This window comes from Pogonomyrmex barbatus, unplaced genomic scaffold (assembly GCF_055798465.1).
Source record: "Pogonomyrmex barbatus isolate J1 unplaced genomic scaffold, ASM5579846v1 scaffold5, whole genome shotgun sequence".
Classification (NCBI taxonomy): Eukaryota; Metazoa; Arthropoda; class Insecta; order Hymenoptera; family Formicidae; genus Pogonomyrmex; species Pogonomyrmex barbatus.
The window spans coordinates 11,022,414-11,047,474 of record NW_028297149.1 but is presented as its reverse complement, the minus strand read 5'-3'; the positions used below and the strand labels follow the sequence as shown (position 1 = coordinate 11,047,474).

Sequence of the window (25,061 nt, the reverse complement as noted above, 5' to 3'; positions counted from 1 at the left end):
TGTTATCTTACCATTCCTGATAGTCAGTGTAGTCAGCTCGAACATAGCTAGAAAGGCCAATTTGTCCTTCGAATATTGTAATTTAGCCGGCGGACCTTTTGTTATCCAAAGATCCACGTCTTTGGTTTCTTCCTCGCCTTCCGAATCAGAACTACACGTAACGCCCGTGTTTCTTTCCCTCCTCCGCTTACGCCTCTTTTCGGCCAGATCGAGGGATGACGTCAACTCCTTCGGCATCTCAGGTATCAGGAATGATTTCTCATTACCGATGACATCCTGCTTGCCCAGAGCCTTGCTGAGATCAGGCACATTCAGTACCGCTGGTTCGCACTTCACGGAAATCTCAGTCAAATTATTGCACTTGTCGGTAAAGCAAAACGCGGTCGTCTTCAGCTCGTTATTGCTTGTCGAGAAGTTCAGGAGCTTTTCCTGATACTTCGGGATCTGCAGGAGCACGTTGGAGACGTTTTGACAAGTGCGCAACACCTCCTCGGACTTGATACTCTGCATCAGCTGCGTCGTGTCCATCGGCTTTTGCGCGATGTCATTTATGCTGAACTTAAAGCTCGGTTGAAACGGTAATGTGGACAAAATGTTATTCTGATCATTTTGCATCTTGGATATACAATCGATTTCGGTCTTGCACTCCTTCTCGCCGAGATTATAACTCATCGGGTGAAAAGGCTGCAAGCCCTTCCCTTGCTGTTCATAAGGCGGCAGATGTGGGAGCGCGGCTTTCTCCTGAAGCGAATTGGTCGCGACGTGATTTTGAGTCGGCAACTGCGGCTGTCTAATCGTATTCTCATTCACGCTCTTCTCATTCAACGCGTTCAGCTTGTTCTCCTTCGTCGTGACGTCCGAATTGCTCTTGTGATGCGCGCTCGTATGATTCGCGATTTTCGTACCGCTGCTAACTTGATTATTAGCACTGAAACCGCTATTAATCATTGTTTTTTCGCTGGAGACGCAGTTATTAGTCATGTTGTCATTTCGAGGAATCGTCGTGGTCGTCGTCTGATGAGACTCACCAGCGTGATGGGCATTCTGCTGCTTCGTAATATTCGAATTCGTCGTGACGCTCACGGCACCACTGATGTTATGACTGGTGTTTATCGTCGGTACATTGAGCTTGGGTTGAGCATGCTGCTGCTGCTGCTGCTGCTGCTGCTGCTGCTGCTGCTGTTGCTGCTGCTGCTGTTGTTGCTGCTGCTGATGATGAAGTGATGATGAGGATGACGAGGACGACGACGACGATGTCGCGAAGTGCGGCGGTTTGTAAAGACTTGGCACGTGCGAGACAGGTATATGTGGATGATGGTATTGTTGAGGTGGCGGATACGGAATCGGTTGAGAAAGAGCTGGTTGGCTGCTTATGGATTTACTATCCATTGTCGAAATGTTTTCCTGCATCACTTGACTGCCCACGGTTTGAGAGGTAATCGGTGTCATCGACGAAGCCTTCAAAGACGTCGGCTCATGGTGGCCGATCTGATTAACTATGCTGTGATTGTGACTATTCATTATTGGTTGTCTCTGCTGGGATTTCGTCGAAGAGGAACGGAACGAATCTTCGAAAGGCCTTACAAAAGCCGGTTGCGACGTCGTCGTAGTGCTCGTTGTTGTAGTCATGGTCGCCGTCGTAGGCAACGTTCCCGCTGTTGTCGTGACTGTCATCGGTTCCTTGCTTCTGGACACGTGAACGCCATGGGACAACGGCGGAGATTTATGCGCCATGTGATTTATAGTGTTCAATGTCGACGAAGTACTACTCGGTGGTATCGGCGTCGCATGCGTAGTCATCGTGCCGGGTAGAGAACTCGTAGTCGTCGTACCGCTTGTGCTATTGGCGCGCGGTTGTTGATGATGATGCTGCTGCTGCTGCTGCTGCTGTTGTTGTTGCGACGGTAGTTGTTGATGCTGTTGTTGCTGCTGGTGGTAAATGGAACTGGTGACCGTGGTAGTCGCGCTGCTCATTATCGTGGCTGTGTGCTGACTAGAATGAATGGTACTCGACGGCACGGGGGGCAAGTGAAGGGAGGGAATAGAAATGATAGGCGGAAGAGACATGCCTAAAGATAGCGGGGGTGGCGGCGGTGGTCCTATCACACCCGGCGTCAAGGATGGGATGGATGGTATCGGTGGACCGATCGGCGCCGAGCTTATAGCCGCCGACGGTGGCGGCCCAAGGTTCAGAGGAGGCAAAGTGGAACCCAAAGGGGGTGGAATGGGCGCAGAGTTGGCAGAGCATATAGAAGTAGAGCCCAGGGACGGTCCGATAGGTGCCGCTGGACTGGGGAAGGGTGGCAGACGAGGATGGTAGATGGTGGCTGCCGCTGCTGCTGCTGCTGCCGTTGTTGGGTCGGAGGGTGGTGGCGGTGGTGCAGCTGACGGAGCGGAGGACTGTTGCTCTTCTTTTCGAGATTGATGATGATTGGTACCGATGGTGACGGTGGGTCCGCTCGTGTTGCTGCTGGAATTACCGGCATTGCTGGTGTTGCTTCCACCGGTATTACCGGTATTGCTGGTGTTGGCACCAGTGCTGCTACCACCGCCGCCGCTCTGTCGTTCTCTGCTGTCGCGTTCTCGGTCCCGGTCGCTATGCATCTGAGCCGCTATGGTCGGCTTCCTAGCTGAAACAAATCCCGAACACAGTGCTTGGTGATCTTCCACTCTACAATGAAAGAAATCTTGGCCATACGTGGTGATACGTTGTATTTTTCTTTTTTGTTACTCTTAAACATGTTTTATATGTAAGCTCTCTTACATATCATTTACAAAATAAAAGTTTAAAACAAACCCAAGCAAAAATTGCTTAAAAAGCAATTTTAACATAAAAAAAAAAAAAAATACATATCACTATAGCCAGATTTCACCATCTCGTATAGAATAAGCCAGAATTCTTAATACTTTCAACATATCTCGCGCGAGGAGAAGCGTTAAGAAAATATCCGCAATTATTTTATTGTCTTGATTTTATATCTTTCATAATATAACGTTATGCTGCGATTTACAACAGTGAGTAACGAGATTATATCGCCTTTTAATATTTCCAATTAATGGTCGCAATAAATTTATTGTAGATCACTACGCATTAAAAGATGATCGCATTAAAAACGCTTGCGCAATCAATACACGATGATAGTATGCAATATAAAAATACTTTACGAATATTTTACGAATATAATTCGTAATTATCTATTCCAACTTACCTTTCGTTTCGCTTAATTATTCCAGCGCTATAAAAAGAATCTTAAATATATTCGCATCGAAGTATTGGGGATGATTACTGTCATATATTTTCACAATAAAATTAAACAAAATATTAAAAAAAAAGAAAAGAAAAGAAAAGTAAACCAATTGTTTTTCTCTAAACTATCGGGGTAATCGCTATCATCGTTGCTCTTAGTATTAATTGTAGTGAGCGTATTTTTTTTAATAATTGCAGTAAAATAGACATTAAAATAATCGGACTATGAATTACGGAATCTTCCCCAAAACTGTTTCAGAAAATGATTCGAGGGATTCAAGAATTCCAAGTCAACTAGAATTGCAATCATATTTTTCTGCAAGTTTTATTTTCATTTATAGTCCAAATATACATGTTTACATAATAAATTATATATAAAAATGGTGTAATTTTGACAAAAGAACATGTATGGTAAAGTTTATATACATCGGTTGATTCAGTCAGTATGAGGAGCAACATGTTTACTATACAATTAAGGGAAACTATGTTGACATTAATTGGTTAATTGCAAAATTTCTAAAACAGTTGCGGGAACTAACGCAAGAGTGCATTGCGCCTGACGAAAGAACACTTGGCATCAAGAAATTACTAGTTCTTTCTTTAAATTAGTGTGGTCCAGAATTTATAGCTTTAGAATTGGCACATGATAGTATTTATGCATATTGTTTTTCTTACTTTTTCTTACTTCGTAGCTGACCTTTTTTGGTGACCTAACATGCGGTGATTGATCTCAGACGAAACTGATCTGAGATTATTATTGTTTTGACACGTATATGTATATGTGTACAATATATCTAAAACTTTAGTCTTATACACATATTATTATATATATTCACACGTATAATTAAAAATAATTTGTTCTAAAATAAAGTGATAAGGGACGAGAGATTAGTCTAAAAATTTCGACTTAACGATCTTAAGACTAGTCTCATCCCTGAAATCAAATTTTGTAGAGACGAAATGAGAAGTAGAAAGGCAATAAGCATAAATATCAACATTTATCAATTTCGAGCATAACATTACAAATTCAGCACAACATTAATTCAAAATTGTCTAATATTTGCACACCTATATTCACGCCTTGGAAATTATAAATATCCAGCCACAAATTCATCATAACGAATATATATGTAACAAATAATCTATTCTTCTATTTATTAAACATGTTCTTCATGTTTAACAATCCTGATTAATAAAAAAATGTACAATTTATATCGTCTAATAAAACAACTACTAACAAATAAACGAATGCTCAAATCAATAGAATATCAATAAACATACAATTTTACTTACGTACCTTAATAATAATACTATATAAAAAAAAAAAATAAAACGATATTAAGAAAATACTCTAAAATATATCATTTATCATATATAACAGTAGTCATCTCTCAATTTAATAAATTTCCTGCTAATGGTATTTATAATGGGGACATAATTCCTCATTACTAATTATTTATCTCGAAATTCAACATTGCAGTTGAACGAAAGTAGCCCTTTCCTTTGGAAGGCGTGCACTCTTATGTTTAAGTTTCGCTATTATTAACTACAAAAATCATTAATCATATAATCAATCTGCCGTCGTACAGTAAATATTTTTACATTCGAATACTATTTGAAAAAATGATTTAAAACGCGTATGCAAAAACGTCATGTACATAACAGGTGGAATGGCCGACCGAAGGCCGACTTACTATCAATATGACATTAATAAAAGGGGACAGCAGAAGAATAAGTCTGACTTCGGTCCGTGAATAGATAAGTGAAAACAACTAAATCGGGTCTCGGGAAAATTAAATTCGTTTATAATTTATTTATATTTCAGAAAACTAGAATGAGATATTTCTTTTTGCCACTAAGCCCACTTTTGACAATTTGGTGTGTACCGAGCCGAAGGACAATGTTATATTAAGATGGGTGTATACTGGGTGAACAAACACAACGAAAGAAAAGCGAATCAAGTTTATTTTAAACTTCTTTTTTAGTATATCGTCTTATAATTGGACATGCCTGACAGGAATAAACGATTTAAAAAAATCAATCGCTGCTCGACTTCCTTCGTTCACCTTATCCATCTTTAGATTCAGCTCGGACACCAAATCGCATGTCTTACTTAAAAGATATCAACGCTATCTGCGTAAGAAACGAGTATAACTATGACTATAACTCTCATTATATCTAGATTAAAATTAGAAGCGTAGTTATGTTGTTTGTTCTGTTTGCTTTTTTTTCTTTTTTTTCCTCACCGGCTCACAGTCATATTTCTACAACGACTTCTCCTCGCTCGCGTCGCCAGTCCGTCTATCTACAGAAGAACTTTGGCTCGCAATACAGGTCATCCGAACGCCGAGTGAACGACGATCGCTGTTGAGAATACGATCTCGCTTGGCAAATTCGGTCTGGGGGGAGAGGGGAAGGGAGGCTAAAATTAAACCAGACAATTTGCGTGGAGCCACAAATCGTGGCAAACGCATATGCAAATATTGCGGCATCGCTTTAAGAAAATGCTAATTATATTGTCGAATAAAAGAAATACGCGATGATGACAATTCGCGCGGTATTACGATGATGCCGCCGCAGAAAATCTCGCAGCAGAAGAAAGAGAAGAGAAGAAAACGGAGAGATAGAACGAGCTCGCGCGCCTTAACGAGCGATCGCAGACGAATCACGATCGCGCTTCGATCGACGCTTTTATTTTTTTTTTTTTTTTTTTTTTTTTTAATGAAAGGCAGTGGGGGGTGGAGCGACTCGCTCACCTGCAGTATCAGCGGATGCAGGTGCAGGCGCGGGTACCGGGGCAGCGGGAGCAGAATTTCTCGCTGCTCTTCTCCTTTCCTCCTCCTCCCGCAGTGCAGCCTGCTCCCGTGCTTGTCGTAGTCTATGCTCCTCCTCCAGCTTCAGTCTGAAAAAAGAAAACCGTGCCGCGGTATTAATGAAGAAGTTCGGCATTCCCGGCCGTTCGCTCAAAGATCTCTCTTTCTCTCCTCCCTCCCCCCCCCACCCCTTCCCCCTTCTCCCTCCCCTCTCTCATCTCAATCCTTTTGCTTACCGTTCGTGCATCACAGGAGACATGAGGCCCAGAGAGGCGGGCGGCGGAGGAAGCATGTCGGGACTGTATCTCAGTCCGTACAGAGGATACGACGGCAGTCCGGGAAATAACGGTGGTCTTATCATTCCGCATCGCTCCAAGTACAACTGTTCCTCTAACCTGCGATAAAAAAAGACACGGGAAATTAGCTAAGAAACTTTGAGCTAGCGCTTATCGAGGAGAAGGCTTCGGAAACGTTGACAGTAGGATAACATAAAATTTTCCAGCGTGAGAAGTCCTTCCCTTCCAATTTTGACTGAGGCATCGTAAAGTGCAATACTTTCGCTTACCTATAATGCGGCAGGTGCGGTGGTGGATAGAGACCGGGATGATAGGCGCTGTAGGTCGCGGGATCCAAGGCGAACGCCGGTGGATGGGCCGGATGGTGCTCGGGCCGATACGGTTGAAAACCGGAACGGGCCAGCAATTCGGTAGCCGCGGCAGTTACGCTGTGTTTGCTGGTTTCAACGGGTCTGGCAGTTGTGTACAAGGAGGGAATCTCTTCGGGTCTCCGTTCGTGCGTCGATCGCTCCTGAAATAAGTAAATTTAACGACATTCATTAATCGATGGCGTCATTTCCTTGATGATATATCCGATAATAATTCGTGCCTTGTCTCCGAAATGCTAGATGTATTATCGATCCAAAGTCCCACTTGAAAAAAAGATGACTGCACGACTAGAAAAATTCGTGGGAAAAAATTTCGCGATCTAGAGCACCGAGGCACGGTTCCAATTCAAAGAGTTAATGATATTTTCAAGGCGATTTCTTGGAAAGCGCTGGGCGAAGACGCAAATTGCCTGAAATTTTCTTCAGCTTATAGTCTCTTCCGCCACTTAGACGTTACGAGCGGTCTCGCAGTTTATTGCCGGGCGTTGTAACGAAGTCGTGCACCGAACCGGCAATGAGTTGCCGCTCGAATGATTTTGCCATGGAAATTGGTAGGAATAGCGCGTACCTCCGGTCAACTCAGCGAACTCAACTCAGACGAAGCGAAGAATTCACTATTATCGAAAATATAAATGTTAACTAACGTTAGGTAGATCGGCTCGACGGGCTCTACGTCTACATTCATTATAAATTGCGATATCGATTCGTTTGATTGTGTTCAAAACCTTATTTCCATTTATCAGAAAGAAACCTACTTCTGCTGATGACGCAGATATACGAAAAAGGTCAAGTTTTTCTGTGTATATCATAAATAAGATCGAGCTGGAAAGAAAAGGAAACAATTCACCGGTCCGGACTACTTAACCCGGATTGTCAGCGAGAACCAGAGTTCGGAAAAGTCTCGCATTTGCAATGCAATAGCTCGCGAAGGCGATATACAAGGCGAGGAAAAGGAAATCGTAAGAACAGGATCTTTGATCTCCCCGATTATCGGGAATTGAAGCTATCTTATTCTCTTTCCGCCAGAGTAACCGCGTTTTTCATTTCGTTATTGCCGAGATTGCCCGCATTTTCGATTTATTTCTGAGCCTTTGACACCCCGCAATCTTGCGAAGCCATTTCATTCGCGTGCCTCCGAAATCATTCGCTTTTCCTACCGCGTGTCGTTTCAGGCGGCAGGCGGTAGTAATATTAGTAATATTATCTCGCTTCGACACTTTCGCCTTTGATGATGAGACATTAATTCCCGGTAGCAATTATTCCTCGAGACAGCTCGAATGGAATCCCGCGATATCGCGAGATGTGTCCCAGAATTCGCACGCTTTCTCCCGGTTATAGACTTTCCGTCGTAGAAATTGGATGAGAAACCATTCATTAAAACCTCTTAATCTCTGACATTAACAATTTTCAGGTCACTAAGCCGCGAATTAAATTTCTGCCGAGGTAATGCTCATCCTACGTTGATAAAAAATAAATATTTTGTCGTACTCGCGCGTACTCTTTCCTTCCCATTGGAACACGCGTAGCTTTAAAAATTTTCTGCCTGCATCACGAACGCGACAGTCTCTCTCGATAATGTCGTGAAATAAATCGCATCATCAGCACAAGCAAATCGAAAAGATACCGAAGAGGACGTAAATATATGCACCCTCCTCTAGCTCGTGTTCTTCCACATCCATTTATGATATTCCTCCGTTGACCTAACCGTACGAGGGGAAAAAAAAGAAAAGAAAAAAAAAAAAAGAAAAAAAAAAGAGAAAAAGGAAAAAAAGAAACGCGTCGTCCATGTCGTAAAGAAGAAGGAGCCAAGACGACTGATGTCAACGATTTTTCTCAGCCGCGCCCGCTATGTACCTAAGCGCCCCGCTTATTATTCCGATCATGGGGGACCACCGAGTCTGAGGTCGAGGGTACCTTTGTTCGTGTTTCGAGACGGATGCACTTCTGTACCGGCGGGGGGAGAGGAACAAGGCATAGACGCGGCCGGTGCAATTACTCACCTTAGCGGGAGAAGGACCTCTGACCAAGGGCGGCGGCGCCCGGTTCTTCGGGCTGGCACGAGGTTCCTCTTCCTGAGGTGCCGGGCCCGCCTGCTTGGCCAGGTTCCTAAGGGCGGCGGCGAAGCTTCTGCTATTCTGCTGCCCGCCCGGTCCAGGTCCCGGGGTGTGACCCTGAGGTAGTACGCCGGAACTGGGTCGGTGGGACTTGCCGATCGAGGTCGGCTGAGCTTTGGTGCTGGTCGGCTGTAGACCTGAAAGAGATCGGCAAAGGTCAATGTCCGGGTTCGTGTGAAATTTACGCTCGCGCATAACTTAACTCCATCCAGGGATTCCATTTGGGTGTAAGTCTTGACCTCTTGACGGTCGGGGAGAGGGGGAGGGGGAAGAGACTCGTCGACATGGCACGGCCGGTCGCTTTTGACGCGTATAAATGTCGCGCGCGCGCGCGCGCGTCCGACGTAATCGCGACGTAAATTCCGTTGAAATACAGCGGCCGGATTTTCGCAGCGATTTGCCGAATCAATCTCCGTCCGTGACGGTTCGAAGGATGCGCGTGTCACTCCGGGGGATACATATGTCACACGGATAATTATTCCGGGCGGAGATTCGATTAACCGCCTCGTACGGAGCTACCCGTGAATGTTGCGCGAGACTCTCACGTACGATGGGTCTCGCCCTAACAAAACTTTTGATAAACGCATACATTTCGTACGCTCGTCGTGAAAGAGGCGTTATCGGGTGAAGATTAACGAGCGACCCCGTCGTCTCCACGCACACGTGCATTCTCTCCCTCTCTCTCTCTCTCTCTCTCTCTCTCTCTTTCTCTCTCCTGCTCGGTAACGAGCGTGCCTCATAATTCTCCTCAGAGGGATCAGAGGTCGCGCTCGTGTTGACGTGACCCGCCGAGGAGGTCGGCTAAGCATGATCGACTTCGTGGGAGATTAATTGCGAGGCGGTCTTCGAGGGAGTTAGACAACAAAAGGAAATAAGTATCAACGAGCGTGTATATACGCAAAGCCGGACGCACCGGCCCAAGGGATATCTCCTCGATCGATCAACTCGAGACACCGAATTTACGAACGTTCACATTTCCGAAGAGTCGATTAATTATCCGATATAGCCGTCAATGTCTCATTTCTTAGCTCTTTAAAGTTCGCTCGCATAGAACTAATGCAATGATAATTAATTAGCGGTTTCTAACTTTTTCGTTATAGAGATCAACCATGTCAAGTAAACCTAGCGATTATAACGTTAACAAAGTCCATGCGAATCAAGTCAAAAGTCTTCGACTTCCTTACTCGAATTTCTGATTTTACGGCGGGAAGTGACGAATGATAAAACGCGATGCGCGTTAGGCCGCCGTAATGGCGACAATAATTAGAATTTACGGCGAAGAGCGCCGAGCGAACCGGTAATAAAATCGTCGGGCCGCCTGCGCGCGAGCCGGCATGCGTTAATTAGACAAACCGACGGCGACAATTAATCGCGGTTGGTAAAACGAGCTGGATAATCGACAAAGTAGACATAATTTTAATTCCAACATAATTATAAATCGATCGATTTAACGCTTCGGTAAAATAAGCGCGTAATAATGAACGAGGCGAAACAGTGCTTTTATCGCGCTCGCGCGACGAGCGAAGGGGGCATTAAGCTGCAATTTAATTTGAGCTTTAATTTGAGCTTTAACTTGAGCCGCAATTCGAGCTGATCCTTGGAGAAAGACGTGAACCGAAAGCAAACGCTCAGGTACTGTGCAAAAAAAAAACAAAAAAAAAAACAAAAAAAAACAAAAAAACAAAAAAAAAAAAACAAAAAAAAATATGATCATCAAAGGGAAGAATAAGATTGCATTACTCGGACATGTACGATGAGTATAATACATACCGTCAGAGAAACAAATTTACAGAAACAATTTCGCGTTATTCAACTCGTATTATTAATTAGAACATTTTTCAATTAACGCATGCAGAAATATTTCATAACTTGTATCTTTCATTATGTTAAAAAATTCCACGCGCTACTTCGCAGTTTAATTAAATAGTATGATGGTCATTATACGACATCCTTGACATCGATGTGATAAAGCTCTCGAATATATTGCATTTTCATGACATTGTTTTCTAGGTTCCACTGCATTGTATATAAGTGCGACATGATGTATATATATGCATATATATGCATATAAATATAATACTGCATATAAAATTGCAATGCTGTGCTATTGTATTAAGCATTGATATGTCAACATCAGTTCCGCAGGTTGAATAAGACAGGTTTAAGTTCAACAGGGTCAATTAAAACTATTTTATAAATAAGAAAGCGTAACTGCACAACATTATTTTTAAAAATTTTAAATAATTATAACTGCGGCTCTTTCAATGTGTTTTGGAATTTTTTATACATTTCAGAAGCAATTTTGACGATTAATTGAATTAAAAAGCAGAAATTCGGAAATATGTGGTTCCAACTTTATTATGTTCAGTACAAAAATTATCATTATTTTAATAAAAATTAATTTGAATTCTAATAATTCAGTCCTAAAATGTTATTCAAAACTCTTAAAACTCTTTAAACTGTCCGATTTCCAAAAAAAGAAGGCTCACGAATACTAAAAAATTTTCATTCAAGAAATAAAAAAAAATTTTTCTTTTTTGACTCAAGAATCATTCAAGAATCTTTGAAACGGTTTGGAATCGTAAGAGTCCGAGAAGAATCTTATCAGACAGATATTGATGCAATCTTAATTGAAATGAGAATAAAAGTCACGCAAAAAGGGCAGAAATCGCGAAACGGCGCTAACAGAAGAGAATTGCGGCCATCTTTTCTTTCAGGCCCCCTTTTTTCCAAAATTAGCGACGTACGTCGGCATGCGGACGGCCCTTTGTCTTCGCGAAGGGAGCGGCCGAGACCAAGATCGCCCTTTCCTCCCTCGCGCGAAAAAAGTCCACGAGAAAAACGAGAAAATAAAGAGATAATACCCGATAGTCTTCACCTCCCTTTCGAAAGGGTGGTGTCTACCCCGCCATTGAATTCTTCATCAACGGAATGCAGACGTTTTCGCGTTACTGCATGCCCTTCCTTCACCCCTCCTCTATCTTCTCTCTCTTTCTTCGAACTACATTCATTGTTCATCTCTATTCATCTCCCGCTCCCCTTCTACTCTATTCCGTCGTTGCCATTCCTGAAACCGGAATCGAATTCCTTTTCGCTCGCATTGTTCACCTCCGTCGCGCGCTCACGTCGCTCGATTTTCACGTTTCGGTATCCGCTCGGTTCTCCAACGTCGCCCATCTCTCAATTGTCAACGTCTGGTAAGGAGAGGAAGGGGTGAAGTTAACAATCGGTAACGTAGTAAAGTACAACGCACGCGTCACGGCATCTGGATTTTAACAGACAGAGGGAAAAATATCCGTCGTCGGTTCTTTCCCCGCGTCTCAATTCCGCGACGAGTTCGTCGCGCGTCATTCCCAAATGAGGAGGGATGCTCTATCCGTCTCTCGCGAGAAGCGCTCTTGTTTAACGGCACGGTATCTCTCCCCCCGTCCCGATTCCCTCTTCCTTTGTTCTCTCCGGACTCCGTCGGTCGGCGTCCCTTCGTCATCCTCCGCGCCACGCCGCCACAACGCCGCCCACCCCCTATTCTCATTTGAATAAACCGCGAGATGTCGCGTCCGGACAGACTCCGCGCGCGCTCATGCACTTCGGAGTGTCGCCCGAAACTTCCGACCGCAAGTCCCTCCCGTTTCTCACACGACCAGGGCTATCGCCGACTTATCTCCTCTCCTTCCGTTCCCCCACTCCCCTCTCTCTACTATCCTTTACGACACTCTATCACGCTAATCGTCGTTCTTCTCCTCCTCCTCTTCCTCCTCCTCCTCCTCCTCCTCCTTTCCGCACGGATATACGTCTTCACGAAGAAGTGATCGTCGTCGATGACAGACGAGAGATATCCTCCCCGGTCGAGTCGAGGGACTTCTCGCCCGCTCGTTACCGACGAGGGTGCGAAAACATGGCCCGGTTGCGAAGCGGGGAGCGGGGAGCGAGGATCGAGGAGAGGGGGCGAGGAGAGGGGAGAACGACATTTACTACCACCCGCTCTGCCACGAGTATCACCGCGGCGAGGGTGGGTTGACTCCGTGTGTCGGTGCCACGAGGATTCCGTCGGGCTTGGAATAGAGGAGGCTGCGGCAGGGAGAGAAAGAGAGACGAGCGGAGGCAGAGAGGGCCACTGGGGAGGGGGTGTTAAGCGGCTTAGTCTGTTACCATGGTAACGCCACACCACTAAGACAGGAAGAGAGCCTGAATCCGGCCCGTTACGGTCCCTGCCGTACTCTCTCTCGGTACACCCCATCAACGGCGCTCTCTCGTGTCCCCGCGAAAGAGCAAAGGGAAGAGAGAGAGAGAGAGAGAGAGAGAGAGAGAGAGAGAGAGAGAGAGAGAGAGAGAGAGAGAGGGAGAGAGAGGGAGGGGCGACAACGAGGGGGCTCGCTCCGTTCGTAGAAGAGGAAGACGAACGATACGTGGATGGGGTGGTGGCGACCGGATTACGCCACTAACTCTGTTTTTACACCGAAGTGTTTTCACCATGCGCTTTCGATATACAGGGTCGTCGCGTAAATCGCACCTGCCCTCTCCTCCCTTTCTTCTCTCTCCTCCTCCCGCTCCCAACCCGGACTAAATCTCCCAAGTCGCAAAGGATCTTCCTCTCAGTGGAAAGTTGACCCGCCGTCATTCTCCTTAGCTCTTGGTCCTTGGAGTGAAACATCCGACGAAGATCGGGATTAAAGATAAGAAGAAGATGAGATGAGCCGCGACGCGGATAAAAATGGGAACCGTAACAATAAAAAGAAAACTGTTCATCGATCCTTCGTGTCCTTTCACACACACACACACACACACACACACACACACACACACACACACACACACACACACACACACACACACACACACAAAATTCTACCATTATCGCGGAAATATTTGAATCTTGGAGAAAGATCGCCTTAAACGCGTCAAACCTGAATCCTGACCGGACCAATGACCGGACCACAGCTCGTCTCGATAAATGCGAGAAAATTCCTCGTAAATACCGGGAAATAAAAGCTGTTGATTCGTTCGCGCTCGTTCGCGCTCGGTCCGTCCATTTCAGCTTTACGTGCGCGAGAACGGCGCGGAGGTATCGCTTCATCTCGCGTGTCGACCGCGACACCTCGGTCGTATCGCGTCGGGGGCGATGAAGTTATTGCGATTCGCGTTTATCGGGCCATTACGTACGCCGGCTCCGGGATTACGAAGGGGCGGCTGGGCGTAACCGGGGCTTTCACGATAATACTCGCACACGGTTCGCCCTCGTCGGCAAGGTTCGCCGAGTGCTTACGGACACGAAGTCTCCGGGTCTCGCGCGTACGAGTGATATTAACGAGCCGACGACGAAGTCGGCCGACCAACTTTGCGACTCTCGCCGCTCGGGGGGGAGGGGGAGGGAGGAGGGATGGATAATAGAATCCCCTTGTTCAAAAGCGCGGATCCCTCTTTCGATGCAACACCGCAATCGCGCTCTGATTACCAACCGGATGTTTTCCGACGCGACACGCCAACGTGATGTGGATGAAAATATGGACGAAAATATAGACGGGAGATCACGTCGCGTGGATGAAATACGTCGCATTTTGGTACGCGGATCGAAAAAATCCTTTGCGTACAGCACGTTCACCCCGAAGGAAGGGTGAACGCTACAATTTAATATTACCGATAAAGTAATTATCATTTTCGTTCGTACGACAGATATTAATCGACGATGCCGGACGCACAAAGAGATAATTGTCGCGTCGCTGAAAACGGGGGAGCGAGGCGATCATTATTTTATATCGTTTATAGAGTCACGGACCGGTCGCTGATAAAAGGTTCATTACGAGCACAGAGAGGCATCGAGGCAGAGCAGCAGATCGATCTATCATGAAGGATACGGCATTTATAAATCCCGCAACGACGCGAATTAAATGTTTGACAGTTTTGGCAAAATATATATGAGCCGATAATACATCGGCTCATGAAACGCAATTAAATATATGTTCCAACTTAATAATAATAATACGCCAGATACAAATGTGTGTATGTCAAAACGCTTGCACGTTTTCTCATCCACCGAGATGATGATCGCATTAATTTGATTTTAAAACTGTCTTTTATAAGATATATAAAACGTCGAGGGAAATTTTATCTCGTTTTCAAATTCACTTCGAATGCCCATTATTGTCGCAAGAGTAACAAATTTGAAAAAAAAAAAAAATAAATTTACTTCACGTGATATCAGACGTCAGAAAACGAGCATGCTTATTACATTTAAATATATCGCTGATTATCGCAACTTTTAATTAGTACCCCATCCGGATTTCGCAGTTATTCCGCGTTTAATTGCATTAAAAGCGTAAAATGAAATCACGACGGGGAATATCCAGGTTTTTGGCGTTCGCGAATGTAAAGAGCCGCAGAGACAGACAACAGGTGGATAGCGATTCCTAGGGTAAGGTTGACAAGACCATCGACGCGAATGGCAGGCGCGAAACATAACGGGGAGATACTCCCCGGAAGGGGGGAGGGGTAGGTAGTCGTCGTCATCTGCGAGGGTAAAATTCCGACCATCCTGCAGGCACTCGTCCGTCCCTCTTCTTTTTCTCTCTCTTCTTCGATATTCCCCCACCCCCCCCCCCTTCCCCGTTTGTTCGTGCGAGGGAACGAACGTTCGATCGATTTTCGCGTCGCAATAAACGGGGTATCGGGGTTCCGACAGCGGGCGCATAAATCCCCAACGAGAGCCGGGGCGCCGCGACGCCGGGCGTCGCGCGAGAGAGCGGCTCCGTCGCGAAAACGCCGGAGACCGCGAGGAGAGAAACGCGTGTACGTTACCTGATGCGTTTTCGCGCGGCATGAATTATTTAAAGCACGTCGTGTACCACGTACGATCCATCCACGCCGCTTATTCATATACCCGCCCCCTCAACGTTCGATAAATTCCAATCGCCGGCATAACATTGCGCGCATGAATCTAACAAATTGCAAATTAGTTTCCGTTTTCAATATGCTTCTAGTCATCCATGTGAGAGTCGTGGGGTTTTCTTCCGCCGGTTTCAACGCGTCGCTTTTCCTCGCAAACGTTTCCTCTTGTACAAAAATTTATATAAAAAAAAAAAAAATTTAACATTAACCTCTTTGATTTTATTGTGACGGATGTGACACGCTCGTATGTTGTTCGCGCTTTCAACTCTGTTATCGAAAATCGCGCGCGAGAAAGATCTCAATCTTTCCCAGGGAGATATCTGGCGCGTCGTAAAATCCGTGAAGCATCTCGTGGACATTTTTCCGCCCAGTGGTCAGTATTTGGCGAACAATGCGACTATTTCGCGCGAGCCATCGTAATACCTTTGTAGTATACCGATATGTCGGGTGCTCCGTATAAAACGTCGGGATGGCATACGCCGAGTGCTACATGGGCACTATCACCAGTGCGGCCGTTGCGTCTTATACATAAGGACTTTTATGCATAAGACATGATTCAAAACCGAGCGAGAGGGGATGTTCCTCGCCGACATCTAACTCCCCGGGGTACTTCCGGTATGTGCAGTAAAACATTGACGGAGATCGTGCCCGGGGTTGGAATTGCTCGCTGAGATTCGATGGCAAGCGACGCGTGAAAGGGGATGCCCGGAGGAGAACCGGAAGGAAAGGAAACGCGAACAGGGACGCGCGCGCGCGCGCGAGAGAGAGAGAGAGAGAGAGAGAGAGAGAGAGAAAGAGAGATGCCATCATCTAACACCAGGAGCTACGATAAGCACGAAGTCGTGACTTGCGAAATTTCAGTAGTGGAATGTAGATATACAAAGTAATCCGTAACTGATATGAAAAACGTAGAGAGAGAAGGAGAGAGAGAGAGAGAGAGAGAGAGAGAGAGAGAATTATTTTAGTGTTAAATTTTTGTGTTAAATTCGATGAGGACCTACTGAGATCCTCGCTGAAGAAATATCGCTAGTATCGGAAATGAACGTTTACTCTGAACTGAACCTGTCTTCCGTCCCTCGGACAATTTGTTTGCCGATCGTGTTCGTCACTTCGGAAACTACCGGAATAAATTTTCACGGTATTCCCTCGTATACACTTTTTGCACGTTACAGAAGAGTGTCGTTCATGAAATCTTAACGCGGGTCGTGGCGGCTGGTCTAGCTTTCAGGGTAAAAATAACGCGGTCGATAATAGCCGGCTGCGACGAAATCGCGTGCCGTCGAGGCGAAAGTTAACATTATTTTTAACGGCGAATCGTCGGACGATTTACTACGCAACGTGCACCCGGCTGCTATACGAGCCCCCCCCCCTCCCCCCCTCCCCCCCTCCCCCGGGAGAATAAGAGTCACTCCGTATACTTAGTTCCCGTTGGCACACGTGTACACGTTATGAAATGTTAATCGCGTATGTTCGCTTTTTATTGGTCTGTAAGACGAGGTAATCGCCGACGAGGGTCGTGCACGGGAGAAGCATCGAAGAAGAAATCGATATGCAACGTAACACAGTCTCGAAAAATTACGCTGGAACGTAATTGAGATGAGAATTGAAGGAGAAACGAGAATAGCATTTTTGAGGAAAATACGCCCAATTTTGCCACGTTACATATTTAACAATGTAAAATAATTTCGTTAATAAAGCTGTTGATAAAAATTGCCGAGACAGAATTATAAGATAAAATAAAATTCCGCTAAATTAAAATTCCTTGGGAGTTTCAAAGAAAATTGAGAGGAATAACGATGATGAGATTTGGTGTAACTTTACACTCGATCGTAATTACAAAATAAAATTAAGATAAGTTTCGAAAGAAATTTGACACGAGGGGAGGCGATCTCTTTCGAGACGCACATCTGCGCCGTGAACATAGAGTGGTTGAAAAACATGGCGGCGTGTAAGGGTGAAGAGCAAGAAGGCCTCCTCTATGGCCGAGGGGGTGCCGCGAGCGCGACCAGCCCCTCGATATTAAAGCGCTGAAAAAAAAAAGAGTCGAGGGAAAGGAACTGCCTCTGCCAGGCAAAGTTTTCCCTTTAACCACCCCTGTCAAGCGTCGCGATACGATACGATGCGCGTCGTCGGCCGACGACGACGAGACGCCGGGGTTGTCGTTGACGATATTAAATTTCCGGCGACGATGCTGCGGACAGAACCGGAAGGGTATCGACCCTACGCCACGCGTACACGCGATGACCGATATCAGTTTGCGAAAAAAATATCATCCTTTGGCGTTCGTCACGACTGGTTGCTTTTGAAAGAACGATATCGCAAATTATAAACATGAAATAAATTAACAAAGCATCCTACTACATAGTTTAAGACTAATTTAATAATTTAATAATTTATTAATATTATTGATATCATTCCATTCCACTTTCCTTTTTTTTTTTCAAATAAAACGAAAAAACATGATTGAGAATTGTGATTAAATAATTTGCAACAAATGGGGGATCTTTGATCATAAATGTAAAAATTGCTAACTATTATTGAAATTATCGCCGAAAGAAATCGCGACGTTATGTTATTAGCGTTTACGTCGGAAAATTATTCCTCCGATTCGACGAAGTTGAGATAATGAGATGATAAACAGTAATCCAATTATGGAGATATAACGAGAATAGATCCGCTAGCTCTTGTTTTATTCATCCAGAAATAAAAATGTCCAGTCGGTTATACGCGTAGGCGAGCATCGTTCGACACTTTTGTTAGGAAGAAGCGGGACATCGGGCGCAAGTAGCCGCAAAAGGGCAGGCGAAATTCCCGATAATTCGATGAGACTCCAGGTCGAGCGTCTCATGTGATTCCGTAACTCGGCGGTTGTCGTGTCGACGTTCGATAACCAGTCGAGAACACCCTTGGGGGAGAGAATCGCGGATGTAGAAGGAGGGGGGGGGGGCGTCCTGGTCGATGCTTGCAGTTCTCCCTCTCGCGTGCCCTCCGGTAGCGAGAGTGGGTGACAGGGAGGGAAAAAAAAAAAAAAAAAAAAGAAGAGAAAATTTGTTTCGTTCTTGGCTTATTCCCCGAAGAACGCGAGTGTTATATGACGCGTATAGAAATTAAACGAAGTTGTATAATTGGCGAAACGGAAAAGCAAGTTCAGCTAACTCATGTGTGTGTGTGTGTGTGTGTGTGTGTGTGTGTGTGTGTGTGTGTGTGTGTGTGTGTGTGTAAAGGTACACATGTGAAATAAATAAAATTAATTTAAGAATATCACAAATGGTTCATTGCAAATAGTATGTTCTTACTAACTTTGCGACTAACAAGCAGATAATTCACAATATAAAATTATCAAAGACAAAAATAAAGAAAGAAAGACACAAAGATTTGCTCACGGAAAAAGCATGGAAAGTAAAGGACCAGTAAAGGTGGAAAACGATGTAACAGCCGCGGCCGCCCTTCGTGTGGTTGACCTTTTCCTATTTAATCTCCTGACTCCTCGCGTAACCCTCTATCCCTCTCGGTTTCTCTCTCTCTCTCTCTCTCTCTATCTCTATCTCCTCCTCTCCCATACGAAGCACCCTCGGTCGCACGGAAGTCGGGGTCTCGCGTGAAAAATCGATGCCGGAAGAACCGGGGCGGCGGATTAGCCGAAGGGTAGAAGGACCGGCTCGGCGAGAGGGCAGCGTCTAACAGAAAACGACGAAAGGGCCGGGAAGACAAATTGCGGTTCGCGAGAAAAGCGGATTATATGTGCCGGCGATTTGTATTCGCGGACCGTTTCCAATCGATTTGCGGCCGGACGAGATACAGACAGGAGAGGTCCGGAGGCGATCCTTTTTAGTACGGCGGCCGTGATTGCACGGCCGGCGTCTTCATCCATCCGCCTCTTTAACCCGCGACTGTTAATCTCACGGCGATTAAACCGCGATTTAAAATTCCGTCGGGGCCAAGCCGGATAGCAGCGCGGGGTTTCGCCCGCCTCTCGATTTGCATTCATCTCGGGGACGAATTAATTTGTCGGGGCCCTTTAATTCCACATCCGCGGATCGGACTCTCCGCGTATTCCATCATCGATCGATCATTTTCACGACGGACGCCGGGATATCGAGTTACGACTCGTGCGAAAAATCGATACGACTTTTCCCATCCCGGGGGGGTTCTTCCCCGTTCCCCATTTCGCTCTCGGTGGCGGCGCAACCTTTCCCGCTTGCAATCTGCTCTCATTCCGCCCCCGCTCTCCCACCTTCCCCGCCCGCCCCGATAACGCTTTGTACGCGCGCGGTAACAATCGACCGTCAGAGTTCAGCCCACCCACTCTCTCGTTCGCCCATATTTTTCGTTGCGTAACGAACGTGTGCAAACTGCAGCCTTGACAAAGGCCACCGCCGACCGCGGTCGGATGGACATCTGTCCTACGCGCGGCGCGAATAGCAGTCGATTCATCGGTTCGGATCAAGGTATCAAGGTCGGAAAGCATCTCGGCGTTAAATTGCTCGCGCCGCACAACGTGCGGCACTCCCGTTATTGTGCACCGCATCAATTAACGTCAGGTGCACAATGCCGCGGCAAAACGATAGAAAGCTCCGACTGATTAGTGTTAAATCTCTAATGCGCATCGAAAGGCTAGAATCGCTACGTCAAATATTTATTCGCCTTGTTTTATAAATTGCGAGAGATGTGCGATAATTGAAAACGGGCGATGAGACAATTGTCGTTCGACATCGCCGTTTCGCGAGCGAAACGGATCCGGCCGCAACGGATGTATTAACGGAAATATATTTGTAAAACGATCTTCCCCCTCCTTGCGGATTTTGAGCGCTTCTTGGTATCGCACGGCTGATAAATCCTACCACGAGGTAAACTTCTCGGTAAGTTCATTCGTCGATGTTATCACGAAAAGTGATCCTTCTTCAACGTTCGCACGAAACGCACGAAACGCCGCGAACGTGAAATTTTTCCGCGAATAACCACCACCAGCACCAGGCAAGGGCGGCGGCTGAAACGCACCAAAACTCGAGGCCGCCTTTACGAGTCCCTTGACATTTTGCCAAGCACCCCCATTGAATCACCATATAAACGACTCCAGGGCCCGCCAGGCTCCAACCCCTGATCCGCCCTAACCCCAAATATACGTTTCATTTTAGTCCCGTAATCATAGGCGTAGAATTTCACTGCGTTTGTACGTCTTCCCCGAGAACGAGCGATTCAAATCTCATCGTCGAGACCTCGCAATTATATAAAACCCTCGCTGTGCCAGTGCAGATGTAATGAACCGTCATGCTACGTCAATTGATGGGTTCGACGAAACAGCGGTCTTTCTTAAATACAATACTTCATATTGCAAGTGAACTCTCTTTGCAAATTATAGGCTATCGCACCCTCTTGCTTTGAAACCTTCAATTGACGTCTCTACTATATAAGTATTGGCTTTACATAAACATATAACTGCGCATGTATCATATCAATTATCTTATATATATTCTACGTATTTTAGATTATTCTACGTAAATTGGATCTCGTTTCCATACACACGTATTTATTTTTTTTAAAGTAGAAAATATGTATTCGTATATTTTGTAATCTTGAAATTACTGAAAAAAAAATCTCCGAGAACGAAGGTAGAATCTGGATGTCGACGCCAATGTGATACGATCTCTTTGCTACCCCCGCTGCTCCCGAGGGTGTCTGTGGGATTTCGCGTCGACGCCGTTCGTTCGTTCGTTCGTTCGTAAGGTGCTTTGGAATTTCCATATTAATTCGTTAGATCGTGAAACGTGACGCGAATCCGCGATTTAATAACGTTTTGCTCGCTGGCACCAATGGGATCGCAGGCGACCCCCGTGGCCACCCTCCCCTTTCGAGTCACTATCACAGAGAGGGCGAAAAGGGCGAATGGCAAAAGAGGACTAAAGGACTATTTAGATGGAACAGACTTTCGAGTTTAGCGTGTAATTCTGTTTGCACTATCTGATTTTGACACGGGATTTTTGATACCAGAATGACCTTTTTTTCAGAATATATTCCAATATTTATAAAAGAATTTTATAAAAAAAAAAAAAAAAGAAAATAAAATAAAAGAAGAAAAAAAAAAAAAAGAAAATAAAATAAAAGAAGAAAAAAAAAAACAAGCGGATATCCGTTAAAAATCAATTTCAGTATTAAAAGCAATACTCGACTGGAATGATTGGCGAGTTATCTCTAAAAGCTCAAAAAGATCCGCATTAATTAGAACGATCGCTAGCAGGATGATCGTTGGAATTGCTGGTCAAACGCGGCATCGTGTCGCGCACCATAGTGTCCCCTCCACACCCCTCGGCAACAACCACCAGCAGTACCGCACCCTGCCCGCCGCGCGTTGCCAAATAAATTCCCCGGGGTAAATAGTAAAATGAAATCTGCACCGCCACTCGGTCGCCGTGAAAACACGGTCCCTCATTAATTCCGACCGCCGCTATAAAACCCCGGAACAGCAGAACACACCGAGCGAGCCATCCCTCCCCGCGGTCTCTCACCCCCCTCAGTGCCAGTCACACCCCCCTTGCGTCGCCGTCGATTTCATCTTTCTCGCTTACTCGCCGCCGTCCTACGTGTTTCGGTACGAGCCGTGTGCTAAACTCCCCCCTCCCTCCCGCCTTCCGCACCCACCCCCCTTTCGCCAACCACCATTCCCTTTGTCCCACAGCTCTCTCGTCACAGGGAAAGAGAGAGAATCGACTCCTCCCCTCCCCGCCGCTCAGTACATGAGCCGCGCACACACCACCCTCCGGTCGCGTATAAAAGCCGCGTATTCAATTACCCGGCATCGACCGGTCGAATAACGAATGCGCACGCCATGGAAAATATTCCCCGTCGTCTGCCTTTGCACGCGCGTACAGCACGAGCGGCGAACGTGAGCGTGAGCGCGAACGTGCGCGCGAATACACGTCGGGCGTTTAACCCTTTAATACATAGCGACCGAACAGTTAAAGTTAATTCGAGAAGATAGAGAGAGAGAGAGAGAGAGAGAGAGAGAGAGAAAGAGAGAGAGAGACACATCATATGCCTGATCGATCGATCTCTTTTTGTTCGATATGGGATATTTTCGACACTCGTACATTATTCTCGACGATAATGAAATATGAATATCTCGCTCTCGAGTCTATTTTTAGTATCGCTGTTTCGAAGATATCGATCCTCGGTCCTTCAATATCAAGTACATGTCTTTCAGGTTTGTCCCTGTCGGAATGCCTAGTCCCGTACTTCGTTTAGTCTTGAATATTTTCAGGCACGGAGAGAGAATATTCGTACCGCGAAAATATTCTTCAATGAAGGAAAAAAAAAAAAACAAGGAAAAAAAATCAATGATTTTATGAATCAACGACAGCTTTCGTCTCATATATCTGCTTCTCATAATTCTTTTATGATCGACCATACGGGACTCTCTCCAGCCGGCCCGCGGCTCAATGGCGCGGAGGAAATAAGCTTCGGATTAGGGGACGATTTGCGTCGGGGCGCGCTAATTGCCGACGCCCGGCAACGGCGATGGTTTTCGAGCCCCCCCTTCTATCGACTTCGTCTCGTACCCCACCTCTCTCTTGCCCCTCTCTCGCCAGGAGATCTCACGTGTTTCTACGCTCGTGATTCGAAGGGAGAGAAAGAGAGAGAGAAGAGAGAGAGAGAGAGAGAGAGAGAGAGAGAGAGAGAGAGAGAGAGAGAGAGAGAGAGAGAAAAATTCACATGCGCGCTCCCCTGGTCGACAGCACCGAGCGTGTACAACGGGGGTGAGAAAATCGCTAAAAGGGTTGGTCCCTACGCTCGTCGTGTACGCGGCGTCCCGAGGGATCGCGCCATGTACCTGTTGGAGCCCTCGAACGTATACCGTCGGTGCTGTTGAGATATCCGGGATTCCCTCCTCGAGACACGTCCCCGCGGATCAAACACGCTCGACGCGCGTCGCGAGATGCAAATTGGGAAAAATTGGGACGACAGGGCGTTGATTCTCGAGGCGCGCGGGTGTAATGTGCACACTCCAAAATCGACGTACCACTGACTCGTCGCTCAATTAATACAAAGACAAACTTTGACTAAAGAAACAACGCGATCGATCATAAAGAGAAGAAAAAGTTTCGTTCAAATTTTTGATCAAATGTGTTTCGGCAGCATCAAACACGATTCCGCTTCGCTTCGAGAAGGGGGAACACGAACGAAATCTTCCCTCCATCTCGCGAGGCGGCGTTTCTTGATTACGCGAGCCACGCTGGTCGGGCGTGGATTACGAGAAAGGAAATAAACGCTCGAGAGCATTAACGGGGCGATAAAACTTTATGCACGGCGGGCTTTATCGGCCTCGTAATTAACGCCAACCAAGTCGGAAGGCAAACGCGGAGGAAAGACGGGCGGGCATTCCTCGCGCCGTCAAGCGGGACGGCGCGGCAGCCCGGGGGCACCCTTTCATCCTTGAACACGATAATAACACGCCACGAAAATAATTGCGGATCGCCTAACGACGCCGTGATTGCCGCAACCGGCCGAGGCGTGCGCGCGCGCGCGAAACAATGTATACCCACGCGGCGCCTAATAGCTCAACAATCTTCTTTCCGCCTCGCGTTTATCCCGCTAAACTTGCTGTCGCGGCACCGCCTTTACGGGAAGTTTATCGGCGAGAAAAACCGTCAGGCTGACAAATTGCGGCTCGCCGAAGCGAGGAAAGAGGATCAGCGCCTTGATCGCGCTGGAAATTTGCGGTTAAGAGCGCGGCGTCGCTTCAATGAAATCCTTCAGAACGCTAATTATCCTCAAGAATGTCCGGTCAGGTGTTCGGAAACTTTTAAAATTTTCAACTTTGAAAATTTTACAGCGCAGACGGAAAAAGGAACCGCGGAGCGCTCGCAGTATTCTACGTTCTTTCATCGTATCGTTCGATCGTTCGCAAGTGGCAACCGGTCGTCGGTTAACCGAGCGCGAAAGAGACGAGCGAAAAGCAAAACAATACGCCGATACTGCGGTGACGTTGCGTACATAGTTGATTTGTGGGGATCGGCCGTTTTTCCGATTTTCCTACCATTTCCCGCGGGCGCAGCGCAGCGTTTTGATTTCAATCACATTCGGCTCGCAAACATAGATCGGCTCTCTATCTTCTCTCTCTCTCTCTCTCTCTCTCTCTCTCTCTCTCTCTCTCTCTCTCTCTCTCGCTCCCTCCCTCCGGACGGGGGACAAAAAGCCGCGGTCGGCGGGGACGGCGAGGGGGTGGAGTAGTCGGAAAGGAAAACGGATGGAAAGAGACGAGGGGAACGGACGGGGAGAGGCCGAGTTTAATTTTTCGCGTTCTCGCTCCTCCGTTTCCGTGCGAATTTTCATTCCATTTCGCGCGA

General features: G+C 46.3%; 1 protein-coding gene across 1 annotated transcript in view; it reads right to left on the bottom strand.

Annotated features, from left to right (window-relative positions):
- Positions 1-25,061, bottom strand: part of px (MAP7 domain-containing protein plexus) — an 88,776-nt gene that overhangs the window by 2,888 nt on the left and 60,827 nt on the right. The window contains exons 9-13 of the mRNA XM_089081771.1: positions 8,725-8,975; positions 6,626-6,867; positions 6,297-6,455; positions 6,004-6,149; positions 12-2,630 (exon numbers count right to left, since the gene is read on the bottom strand). Coding sequence (XP_088937897.1) covers positions 12-2,630; positions 6,004-6,149; positions 6,297-6,455; positions 6,626-6,867; positions 8,725-8,975 — 3,417 coding nt within the window. The remainder of the gene's footprint in view (positions 1-11; positions 2,631-6,003; positions 6,150-6,296; positions 6,456-6,625; positions 6,868-8,724; positions 8,976-25,061) is intronic.